The sequence below is a fragment of the Zalophus californianus genome, chromosome 6, assembly GCF_009762305.2.
Source record: "Zalophus californianus isolate mZalCal1 chromosome 6, mZalCal1.pri.v2, whole genome shotgun sequence".
Taxonomy (NCBI): domain Eukaryota; kingdom Metazoa; phylum Chordata; class Mammalia; order Carnivora; family Otariidae; genus Zalophus; species Zalophus californianus.
This window is the reverse complement of record NC_045600.1, coordinates 79240646-79252752: the sequence shown is the minus strand read 5'-3', so window position 1 is coordinate 79252752 and position 12107 is coordinate 79240646. Positions and strand designations below refer to the sequence as shown.

The following is a 12107-nucleotide window of genomic DNA, read 5'->3' as shown; positions in this document are numbered from 1 at the left end:
TACCTACTAATTTTCCATGTGCAATGATTTAGTTATTATTTTAGCTGCTAGAATTAATAAACTGATACAAGTACAAGGCTTTAGGAACATTACTTATGGCTTAATAGTAAGTATATGAACAAAAACTGCATTACCAGGTAAAGCATACCAATCTCCTTTAACCTGGAAAATAATTTAACACTTTTTTTGGGTAGCGTATATTAAAACCAATACTACAAATATACAATCACGACCTTACAGAAATGCATTGTACTATGTAGGAAATTGATACCCAGCTGATATCAAGATCATGAAAGAGAAGGAAGGCACAGTCCGCAGCTGACCTTGAAAACCCAGCCTGGTTTTACTGACAACAACAGAACACCTAAGGAGCATGTAAGACCATCTCGTAGAAGATAATCCTCAAATCTCACGACGCTTAGGCAGAGCCCAAAATAGAGAGACCCCACATTTTTCATCAATAATGTCATTTAACTTGTAGGCATTTACTGAAAGAAATAATTATCTGTGGCCTTCCACTGTTTGAGTTTTTAAGTCCTATTCCTAGGGACACATTAAGCTTATATGATTTACTAAGCAGACTTTAGCCATGGACAGAGAGTTCACTTGATGTCATAGGCCCCGTGGAAAATGTTACTGCTTGTTTTATTGCTCAGGCTGATGAACAAGATTATGAGTTCCTTTCCAAATGCTTTGAATTTATACTTGCACTAAATATGAGTGGCCTAGGGCTGAAATTGGAAATATGTGGCATCTATGTGATCACAACACACTTCAAAAACTAGTGCCCATAACTGATCATACCCCTATTTCCTGCTGAGCTGAACTCAGTCTCAGAATCCTTAACAGCAAACACAGCCGCCATACCGAATAGTGAACTCTTCACTGCCTGTATTCTAGAATTAAAATATCTTAAAAGCCTCAAAGGTTTGCCTCTTTCCTTATTACACTATGATGGACTTTTCTGAAATTTTTAAACCTTTTGTTTTCATTTTGATTTTTTTTTTCTTTCTTCCAAGAACCACCTTTTAGGGGCGCCTGGGTGGCTCAGTCGTTAAGCGTCTGCCTTCAGCTCAGGTCACAATCCAGGGTCCTGGGATGGAGCCCCGCATCAGGCTCCCTGCTCAGCGGGAAGCCTGCTTCTCCCTCTCCCACTCCCCCTGCTTGTGTTCCCTCTCTGGCCGTCTCTGTCAAAATAAGTAAAATCTTAAAAAACAAACAAAGAAAAAAACCCCAAAAAACAAACCACCTTTTATTGCATATTTTAAAATTCCCCACAGCACTGAAACACTTTTAAATATCCATTAGGGACTCAGTAAACATTTGTGTTTTGAGTAGCCTAAATGCTAGAAACAGAAGACCAAAATATCACATAGAACCAGAGAGGACTCGGTCTCAGAACTATCTCAGAGAGAACCAGGTGTCTGTTCTCTCCAGATACTCATGGAAGGGATCATGGACCAAATGGTCCCAACAAATTAAATCCTGGGAAACTGGCAAAGAAGAGACATGGAAGTTCCAGTTCCTTTGGTGTTACAAGTTTCCAAAATATGAGGAAATAGGCCAAATGCCTAGGACTTTCAAATGATAGTGTTTGATTTAATGACTAACAGGGAAACGCCCACTGAGCAGTTCATGGACAGTGTCTCTCCGAAGTCAGATCCTGTTGGCAAATGACCAAAGAAGCCTTCTCTCCTGATCCAGCCAGCAACTTCCATGGCCAGGAAGCACTTTGCCATCAACTCAGCATTAAAAAAAGTGAGCAATTCAAGGTACCATTTGCAGTTAATCTAAGAATTCCACCGAATATCCCAAAATTGGTGTTCAAAATACATTTGATTTGAGGCCTTGACTTGATTTTAGAAGAGACCGTTTCTCACATAGAAGTGTCAAGAAAATGCCTTAAGCCTCATTTTTTTAAAAGAGAAGCAAAGATTTTTTTAAATGTTCTAGTTTCTTTAGAAATATATTGGATAAACAATGCATTAGGGCTAACGAACGTGAAGGTAAACACAATGAGATCACATGATTTCCCCTTCAAACTAAGTATGCATCCTAAGATACTCTGATGAACCTGCTTTGAGATTGAGGGGTTCTAAAGTAATTCTTTAATTATTACCAACATATAGGATGCTTTTCTGATTCCAGGCAATACACTCAGTTTTCAGCTGAAGAAAATGAGAAACAATTAAAACTTAAAAAGTTCTGATTTTTCTTAATGCGAATGAATGAGAACATATTTAATGTAAGTTTCTAGTCATTCCTTCGTTCCTTCAACATGCACTGAGCACCTGCTCTGTGTCAGGAACTCCCTTGGCCGTTGGGGGCTAGGCAGCCAACAAAACAAATACTCTGTGGAGCTTATAATCTAGGTCAGCAATTTTGCCCCAAAATAACTACAGAAAGAAAGAAGTGAACAATGGAGACCAGGGTGCTTCTATCTATCAGTTTACTTACGAAACTATGGTTTCCAGCAGAGGTGGTTTTGATTACATAAATTTTGATTTGTGCTATATAAGAAATTTCAATTAAAATTTTAAAATGCTGAAAGTCTACTATAGACACACTAAATTATTTCTGAATGTATCTGTGTTGAACATAAAAATGGTAAAGGCATTTTTTTTTTCTTAAAGAAAAAAGTGCTAGTTATTCTAGAAATACCTTTAACCAAGGCAGTTTGCAGGGGGAATTCATGACCACTTTAGGTTAATGGTCATTGGCTTCATGTTCGGCTCTCAAACTCTGAACTTCAATTGTTATTACTTAATTGACTTGGTTATATTTCACGTCGGCATTTCAAAATGACCTTCCCTTTAAAAAATAAAAATTACGTTGACACACCACGGGTCTTTAGCTGAGCCTGACATTGCTGCAAGCAGTCCCACACTATTTTATATATGGTTGGGCCTAGAATTTGCTTAGCTTTGCTATCACTAGGGTACTTCCCATCATCCTTGCCTTTGATGGGAGACAGCTCTAGATAAATCCAAGTGAGGAGGGAAAAGGAATGAAAAACTAAATGCATCGGTTGCCATGATTAAGATGCAAAATAAATCTACAGATCCACACTTTATTCTAAGCACAGGGGGTTAGTCTTAAATACCTTCAGTACCACAATTAAATATTATGTCATGCCTGTTTTAAAAAGGTACTATCAGTATCTTTTCCTTATAAGCGACTCCAAGTGTTTCGTGGTTCCACTTTAACTAGATGAAAACTTAAATCCCCTTACACATAAAAATAAGAACAAGTTGGATTTATTTAACTAATGAGTTGGATTTTATAGAAAGGAGATATGACGCCAAGATCTAACTCTGTTATACACACGGAAATGAATTAAGGCATCAAATGAGCATTCCCCCCTCCCCCTGTATTGTGGAAAAGTTTTAAAAGTCTTTTGGAAGTACTTTGATCCAGCTTTGAAATCATTTTAGTGGATTACTATTGTATGAAAACTCTAATTTATTGTGCTTGACCTAAGCAGCTCTTTGTCTCACAGCCATATTCGAAACAATAGCAGGAAAGTGAAAAACACAAGGGGAGCCCAAGCTGTTCTGGTTATTATTTCATAATCCATCTTCCTTATTTAATCTTTGGAATCCAGGCATGGTCTTAATAAAAGATCACGTTGACTATATATGGGAAGTTTAGTCTGGGGCACTACAATGAGAGGGTCCCCATTTTGTCACGTCCATGCTTCCGTCGCCAAAGAGTGACTTTGTGGACAGGTGGGTTGAAGCGCTGCTCTATAAACGGTGACGTTGCAGGCAAACTCCCCATCATTTGCCTTTCGGTTTCCTCTCCCATTAAGCTAGCTTTGTTCCTTTACCTGAAGGAACCATGTCCCAGCTGGGAGATTCTCTCCTCCCATGCCTGCCACAGAGTGGTTCTACGCTGTGGCACCTTGCTCCCATTGGATCACACGGAAAAGGGCGAGCTCCTCCTAAGAACACGCGAACAGTGCTTCTCTAATGAAATCAGACAGGCCTTTTACTCAGCGTTTTAATCAGCAGACACCCCCCCCCCCACCCCCACTCAGGCTCAAAGCAGCTGTAAACCTCACTTGTGCTTCTGGCCCCATTTGCCAAAACACTTCCTCATGGCCTAAACCTCAGACCACCTTAGACCCTGTCAAATCTCATCTGAGAACTTTTACGATTCTTCAGGTGTACTTGCTCCCTGCCCATCCCCCCGCCCCCCCCCTGAAGACCCATGGATCGGGATTTAGCTGGGATGTGGGTTGGTTCTGGGTTCGCTGACCAGGGAGAATCTGAGTCCGGGAGTAGTGAGCAAATGCAGAATACATGTCCACGTGCATGCAAGAACACCGGGAAAGGCTAGTGAAGGGGAGGGGGACAGAGATGAGGTAGGTGAAGTGAAGTCGCACACGAAAGCAGCAAAAATGTTAGTCAGTCCCATCACCGGTCTCTAGTGGGGGGCATGTTAAAAAGAGCAGACAACTAAGGTATCTCGGTTCCACAGAGGCAAAGAAACAACGGGTGGAGCTCTCTGTGCGAGGCGGGTGAGTTAACTGTTCACTTGGCCGCCGTGCGCTAATTAGTGTGTGGCCCACCAGGGACCGTTTCGTGGATGACCTCACCCAGAGCTCTAAGCGATCCCCTCAAGGCTTGAATGAGTTAAGGCACCCCCCAAAGACCAACAATTTATCACCTTTTCCAGGATGGAATTAAGCCTCGCCGATAATGAGCAGGTACACACACCTATAGTTAGAAGAAAATTATTTCCCCTGGAGATCCAGCTTTCTGCTTTGGACCCCTAAGCTTTTCCTTTTACATGCGATTTTAGGAGTGTTGAGAAGAGTTGACATACACCTCCCTAGAAGGCAGATGGAAAAAAAAAACAAACAAAAAAACCCACTTCTTTTTGGTGGCGGGAGGGGGGAAGTGGTGGTGTGTAGGGATGAGGGTGGAAAGGAGTCTATGAAGTCACCTTAAATATCCATGCTGGATCAGCTTTGCCCTCAGTGGACCCCATGCCACGCTTCAGATGGGGTCTTTGTGACTGCAGATGCTTGGCAAGTCCGTATATGCCAGAGAGAACATCATTTAGTTTTACGTCATACACACACTCCTGCTTTCTGGGTTGGCATAATTCATCAGAGCAGCTTGCAGAATGCTCCATAAAACAAAATTTGGCTTAAATGTTAATGTTCTAATGACGACAGCAATAAAATGAAAACAAACAAACAAACAAAAAACCACATTGTCATGTCTCACTTTCCAGGGCCATTTTTATTGTCAAAAACTAAAAAAAAAACAAAACAAACAAAAAAAAAAACCAAACGAGTAAACAACACCTATCAATAGAACAGAGGTAAGTATTTCTACCATAAAGGGAAAAGAACAAGGAGATTTTAAGCTTCCCATTTGGGAACACGACTCCTGTCCCCCTACACTCTTCTAATTGAGCAATAGTACTAATAATCGCATTAGTTTTATGTGGGCAAAATCTTATGATAAAGTTACAAGTTATTCAAACTATGTACAGTTTACTGGTTTCTTTCCCACTTTTTAGGGCCAAATGTGAACCCCTCCTTCATAGAGAGGAGCTGGTGCCTCTGCAGAGAGCACCAACATCTTCTCATAACACATTAGGTCAGGGCACCGGGGAGAAGGAGGAATACGAAATTCGAGCACCTCTTTTATTTTTTCATTTAGTTGTGCCCCCCCATCATAAATTTGCTTCATGTAAAACAAACAAATCCTTGACAAGGGTTTCACAGCGTTTTCAGCATCTGTGCAGATAAATGTAATTTATTCCGCTAAAGAAGAAAAAGCAGCTTAGGGCATGCCATGAAAACCGTTTAACAACAGTTTTGGTTCAAATGTGGGCATGTGTGTGCCTGTACCAGCAGTGGTTTCAGACCACTGCCTTGCACTCACAAAACCTGCCTGATACTCAAACTGAAACAGGCGCCTGCCAGAGACCTCCTTCCCATCTCTCCTTCCTCCTTTTCTGTTCAGTGCGACCCACGACGGAGTTAAAATCCACGCGTCTGGAACTGACGTGCTTGTGTCCTTCAAAAGGAAAGGCAGCTGGCTGACCTTTGCAAACCTCCTTTAGGTACAAAACAAACAAGGTACAAAGGGCAGCTTTAGTCTTTCGAAAGCAGCAAGCAGTGTGTGTAACTGAAAGGTGTCTGCAGAAGTTCTTTTTGTTAATACTTCCAAACTCATCTTGGACATTATAGAAGATACTATGTATTCTTTTTTAAGATTTTTTATTTATTTATTTGACAGAGAGAGACAGCGAGAGAGGGAACACAAGCAGGGGGAGTGGGAGAGGGAGAAGCAGGCCTCCTGTGGAGCAGGGAGCCCGATGTGGGGCTCGATCCCAGGACCCTGGGGTCATGACCTGAGCCGAAGGCAGACGCTTAAGGACTGAGCCACCCAGGTGCCCTGATACTATGTATTTTCAACATGGGGGCAAACATTTTATAAATACATTTTGGGGGATAGATACGTTTTTGGCCTCCCAAAAGACAGGTTTATAATGAATTTATTGATGTTTTCCTTTAGGTTGAAGTTTGGTTTGCAGTATAAAAGTGAATAAATTAAAGTGAACAAATACAAAATCCCTTTTATTTTGCTTATTTGAAAAAAAAAATCACTCCAGGTTTATTTCTGGTACACTTAATTCATTCAAAGCTGAACGCTGCTAATGCCTAAGTTATTTGAGTGTTATGTAATTACGTAGTAGAAAATGCAGATACAAAGCAGTGCACAGAATGTGCTTTTAAAAAATTATACTCATAAAAATACTGACTACCCATACATACTGACAAGTAGCTGTGTTTAAAAATAAGCTTTTGCCCAGACTGGCACCACGCTTCAATGGTCTCCCCTGAGCCCCCAGTCCAAAGGAGGAGTGTGGTTTCCAGAAACAATGTAACTAATACTTTTTTACATGAGATAAAGGGAAAGTCTTTGGTGTTCAAATAAGTATTATAAAAAGAGGAAATTCTCATCAAGTATATTTTTCAGCTTGGATTAATGCCAGCGAAGTCAGGAAACCATAAAGACTGGACAAAACTAGCACGGGCTACCATCGAGGTCTACCGAAGCCTTGCAGGTGAGAGCAAAAAGCGTTTCAGCCTCCACACCCTCCACTCTGCTAGGACTGTGCTAGATTATTCCGGGATGGGGATGCAACCCTGGGTCCCTGTGAGTGGATAGGATGAGAACAGGGGGAGGGAGGGAGGGAGGGAGAATGAATGGAGGCTTAGGAAAAAAAAATAAATAAGAGGATGATTCGGGAACTGGGAGGAGAATTGAAAAATCACACCTTTCAGTCCCCACATTTCTTCTTTTGTTCAGTATACAAGGAGAAACAATCCGGAAGGAAGAGAGATTATGACTATCTGTAAACTAACTGTTTGACAGAGACAGAAATGCTGATAATGAGTGGGTTGTGTCTGTAGTTCTTGGCTGTTCACACCAGCAAGGGATGAAGGAAAACAGAAACTCCTGATATGTTTGTCTAAAGAGGTAGTGGCGTGGCCACGGGCAGCAAGAGTTCAGCTCAAGTTCAGGGCAGATGCTGCCAGGAGTTTACACGGCAGGAAAGTCAAATTGCTTCCGGATTCACCTTTTCCTCCCAGCTTCTCTTCCAGGATCATCAGGGTCAGGCGACGCTGTGGCATAAGGTGACAATGTCCGTGGGGAAACAGGCTTTGAGCAGGATGCCCCTCTCCCGGTTACAGTCCAGCTCCTGGATGAAGCCGTACCAATAGATGACTAAGCCTGGCCCAAATCTGCAAAAACACGAGAAGGCAACATATGTGCATCGTATCAATGTCATTCTAAAGAAATGTCATCTCTGAAGCATTGCTAAGATGATTAAGTCACATTATTGCACAGAGCTTTTGTTTTGGTTGCTACAATTGGAACAGAGGGCTGAACTTGCAGCAATGAGCTTATTTAATAGAAGTACTGCTACGGTCTTGGACAGATTTATGACCTTTCAAGGAACCTGAAGTATCGCAAATGCATGCATGACCCTAATTACCTTTCAGGAAGGTGTTCTGAACTCAGGCTCGTGTGGAGTACCTAAGTGATGAAAGAGAACACCACAGTCTCCCCACTGATGAGCCGGGGAGCACCAGACTTGGGATTTTATCTCCTAACCCTATCTTACTTCCTTCTCTAGTTTCAATTAAGGGGTAAAAACAAACAAACAAAAAATGAAGAATAATGTAAAAAGCAGAACAGGCGTAAAAAGCAGAACAGCTCAAGGCCCTCTTCTGGCTAGCATGTTCCATGCGCACACTAACAGGGCCAGAGGTCCCTTCTGTCATCCATTCTTTCAACTCTTTAAAAGCGAACAAACAAATAAACCCACATGGCAACGGGGATTCCTCAGAAAGACCTTATCCCCGACCCTTCATCTGTGCATACAACCTCTCCAACTGTGAAATTTAGTTGTAGGTTCTTATCATGAAGATGATGGATAAGGTCATGTGGACTTGTAAAGACGTATAGATAGATGCTGGCTTAAAACCTCCATCTTTCTCAATTGTGCCTCCAAATTATCTCCAAATTGGTTAGCAGCAGACTCAGGAAGTAGCCCTATAGACGACTTCACCCATCAGGAAGTTGAGACCTCTAGGCTGGGTTCATAAAGATGTAATCACTATCAATCACCATGCACACAGAGATGTTTTGCACATCAGTTTCACGTTTTTCCTACTGAGAGTACTTAATTAAAGGGCAGCACTACTTTGGGTGTCATGTTGCAGGAATTTTGCAGTGAAATCATAAATTATGAATGTTGGGTTAGTAAAAGGATGTCTAAAAACAGAACTGCTTTCTGTATTCTGACATTACAGCAGGCTGAACCACGTTAGGCCAAAAAGCTTTTTCCTTCCATGATTTATTATATGCTGTAGTGTACTTGCCAAAACTAATAGTACAGGATGGGCTGCAAGATACTGTATGCACGGGAACAAGTTCAGTTGGATGTCACAGAATGGTTTATTTGGGGATTCACATCCGTAGGGTAGCTGAGTTGTATGCAAGGCTAATTCAAACTTTTGGACAGAATCATGAGATGGCAACTCTTCTACTGATGAGAGGCTCTGGGGGGACCCAGGAGTTGCGTACAGTGAAGTGGCCTTGGAGCACTAGGCTCGAGATTTCCCTGCATTTGGGGCTGCCTGCAGATGAGCCTGGTGAGACCTTGCTTCCATTTCATAGAGAGTTTCTTAGTAACTTGTACTAACAATTGTCTGCAATTGGGACATAGACCATTCGGCACCTCTGTTTTACAGACAACTCTGATTAGTATCAGATGATGTCCGATTTGCCAAAACAAGTATGGCAAGGGCAGGAAGATCTGCAATTCTGAGGACTGTGTCTGAGAAGCCTGGAAGTTTCCTGTCCGTGAAGCAGCCCTGAGTCACAGCCTCGACAAACCTAACATTAAGCTCAAGACATTCCTCTGTTGTGTTACGCAGCCATTCAGGAGACCACGATGTTCTTTAAAAAGGCACTAATATTTTTACAAAGGGAGGGAAAAAAAGGTGATCTAACCAGTCATGGAAAAGAACAAAAGAATATATGGGGGTCATAAACAACAAGCTCAGTATTTTAAAGATTTAATAAAACAAAAACACGTATCCCCAGCACTGAGCAAGCAGGGACAGACAGCACTTTCCCTGAACAGTTAAATCATAAGCCAAAGGACACGAAGCATGACGCTCTTTACAAAACTGGCATTTTCCAGCAGGAAAGCCAGGCTGGGGAACACCTCAATGCCCAAGAAAATGGACTTGTTTCACTTGTGAGGCAACAGATGAACTCTGTAACTTGAAAAGGTTTTGAGAGGCTGTGAAGGTAACCCTTTTGTGGCAGTGGTTCACTACTAGGACTCCCTGAAGGTAGGATCATGGCTCTGAACGATTTTCAGTATGTAGGAGTAGTGACACATGGTAAGGCTCTACTGTCTAAGTCTTTGTTTCTTTCTTAGCTTGTGGATGGAAGGATATTAACTCCGGCACTATTTGCCTTCTCACGTGGCTCAAAAGCTCTAACGATATGTGCTTGATTAAAAACAAGGCAACAGAACTTGTCCTTGTAAATGGCAATTGGTAGGTAAAGGCTTTCCAATTCTGTGTTCTTTGAAGGAAAAATAGGGACTCATAGGGTGACAAATTTGGGAACTTCATGATCGAACAAGATCTGGCCTTGTTCCTGATACCTACTTTAGTGTATTTCTGAGTTTTCTTGGACAATTCAGGATCCAGAGATTATCAAATGGCTGGCAAGATAATCTTCTAGCAATGTATCTGTTTATGAAGAGGTGGACCACATTAAGCAACTTTATAGAATCAGTTCCTTGGTTATCTGGACAGAAGGAAATGTTTTGGTTGATAGTTCAAAAAAACAAAAAAACAAGCAACCCAACCCTAGTATTTCCTTCTGAAAAGGTACAAACCAGAGAGAAAACAGGACCCAGGAAATTTTTATGTAGGTCAAGTACATGCTCGTGGGTTGAGAGATTTCACCTCTTTGATGCCTGTTCGCATTTATTGTGGCACTACTAGACAAGAATGAGATCACTGGGAAGGCAAACATAACCTTTGTGACCAATAAAAACCAAAGAGATTGTTAACGGCATTTAAAAGGAAACGGAGTCCCTTTTGCACGTCTGAGGGAACGTGCAAAGCAGAGGGTTGGTCTGCTACTGAGTTTGCAGTCCTCCCTACCAGTCGACACACTCAGGAATGGGATATACAGGGATATCTAAATTGATTCTATAAACACATTTCAAGGTTGACTGTAATTTTAAAGTTACTATATGAGTGATCAAGTAATAAGATCAAAGACTCCATCCAAATGGATTTTAAAAACTCCTGTGGAGCAGAGACTGGAATGCAAGTGAGTCCTTTTGCTTGCAAATGAAATACCACCAAATCTGCAAAACTAACAAATAACTCCTGAAAAAAAAAAAAAAGAAAAAAAAGAAAAAGGGAGGTGCAAGTCAAGAGCCATGACAGACCTGGAGGGTGTGTATGAAAGATGAAGTTCCTCCTGAGTAACAACAGCCTTATAAACGTGTGTGGCCGGTGTTTCTCTGGTTTCCTCTCATTTTAGAGTATTTAGAGAAATTAAATGGGAGATTGTGGAAGGAAGCTGGGTACCCTCGTGTGGTTTTTGTGCATATCTGTATCCCAGAGATTATCTCTGCTAGATTGTGACACTGCAGAGGCCGAAGACCACGTTTTATGTATATGCATGTTCTCCAGGCTTAGCGCGGTGCCCAGCAGGTGATGGCTACCCTCAAGGACAGGAACCCAGAGTTAATAAGAGGGTCAGACAGCTTTGTGCTGGTTGCTGAATCACGGGCAGCCTAGACGTAGTGGGCGTGCTGGCAGGACTCAGCCACTTCCATGGCCTGGCATTTTTACTAGTGACCATGGTGAGTGCGCTGATGGCATACGCACAGATCATGTGGATGATGGGAACAGTTACAACGTTAACTAGTACCACTTTCATAGCACTATGTGCCAGACACTGTTCTAAGCACTTCGCACAGATCAACCCGTTTATTTCTCAGGGCAACTCCCCGAGGTAGGTGCAATTAATGTCCCCATTCTGCAAATGAAGAAACCGAGGCACAGAGCAATTAAGCAGCTGGCCAAAGGTTTTACGGCTAAAAAGTGGAAGAACATGTTTTGGAACCCAGGCAGTCTGGTTGCAGGGTCTGTGACTGTCTCACTACGAGGTGGCAATGGACCTATTATACAGGGGGATATCCTATTAGACTTTAATCAGAAAAAGAGAGGAAGTGCCTTTGTACCAGTGAGACCATGCCTAGAGTGTTTTGCAGGGTTCTGGTGTCACATTTTAAGAGGAATATCTCTGGTCTGGAATTGATCCAGAGGAGAACGCTAGGATATTTGAGGAACTGTTAGAATAACAGAGTATGTGTGACCTAGAAATAAGCACATAGGGTGGTAACATGCTCATTCACCAGCCTCTGATTTTTAGGCCACTCCTGGGGAGAAGTGATTAGACTCATGCTGTAGCTCTCGAGCAGACTTCGGGCAATGTCTGAAAGTTACCAGGAATTGTATATGGATTCAA

The 12107-nt window shown here is 42.0% G+C and overlaps 1 protein-coding gene across 5 annotated transcripts in view; it reads right to left on the bottom strand.

Annotated features, from left to right (window-relative positions):
• Window positions 1-6305: 6305 nt before the first annotated feature.
• CDIN1 (CDAN1 interacting nuclease 1) overlaps window positions 6306-12107 on the bottom strand; it is a 204253-nt gene continuing 198451 nt past the window's right edge. For all 5 annotated transcript variants that reach the window (XM_027572449.1, XM_027572446.1, XM_027572447.2 and 2 more), the window contains one exon: window positions 6306-7774. In XM_027572449.1, coding sequence (XP_027428250.1) covers window positions 7645-7774 — 130 coding nt within the window. In that variant the 3' untranslated portion in view covers window positions 6306-7644. The remainder of the gene's footprint in view (window positions 7775-12107) is intronic.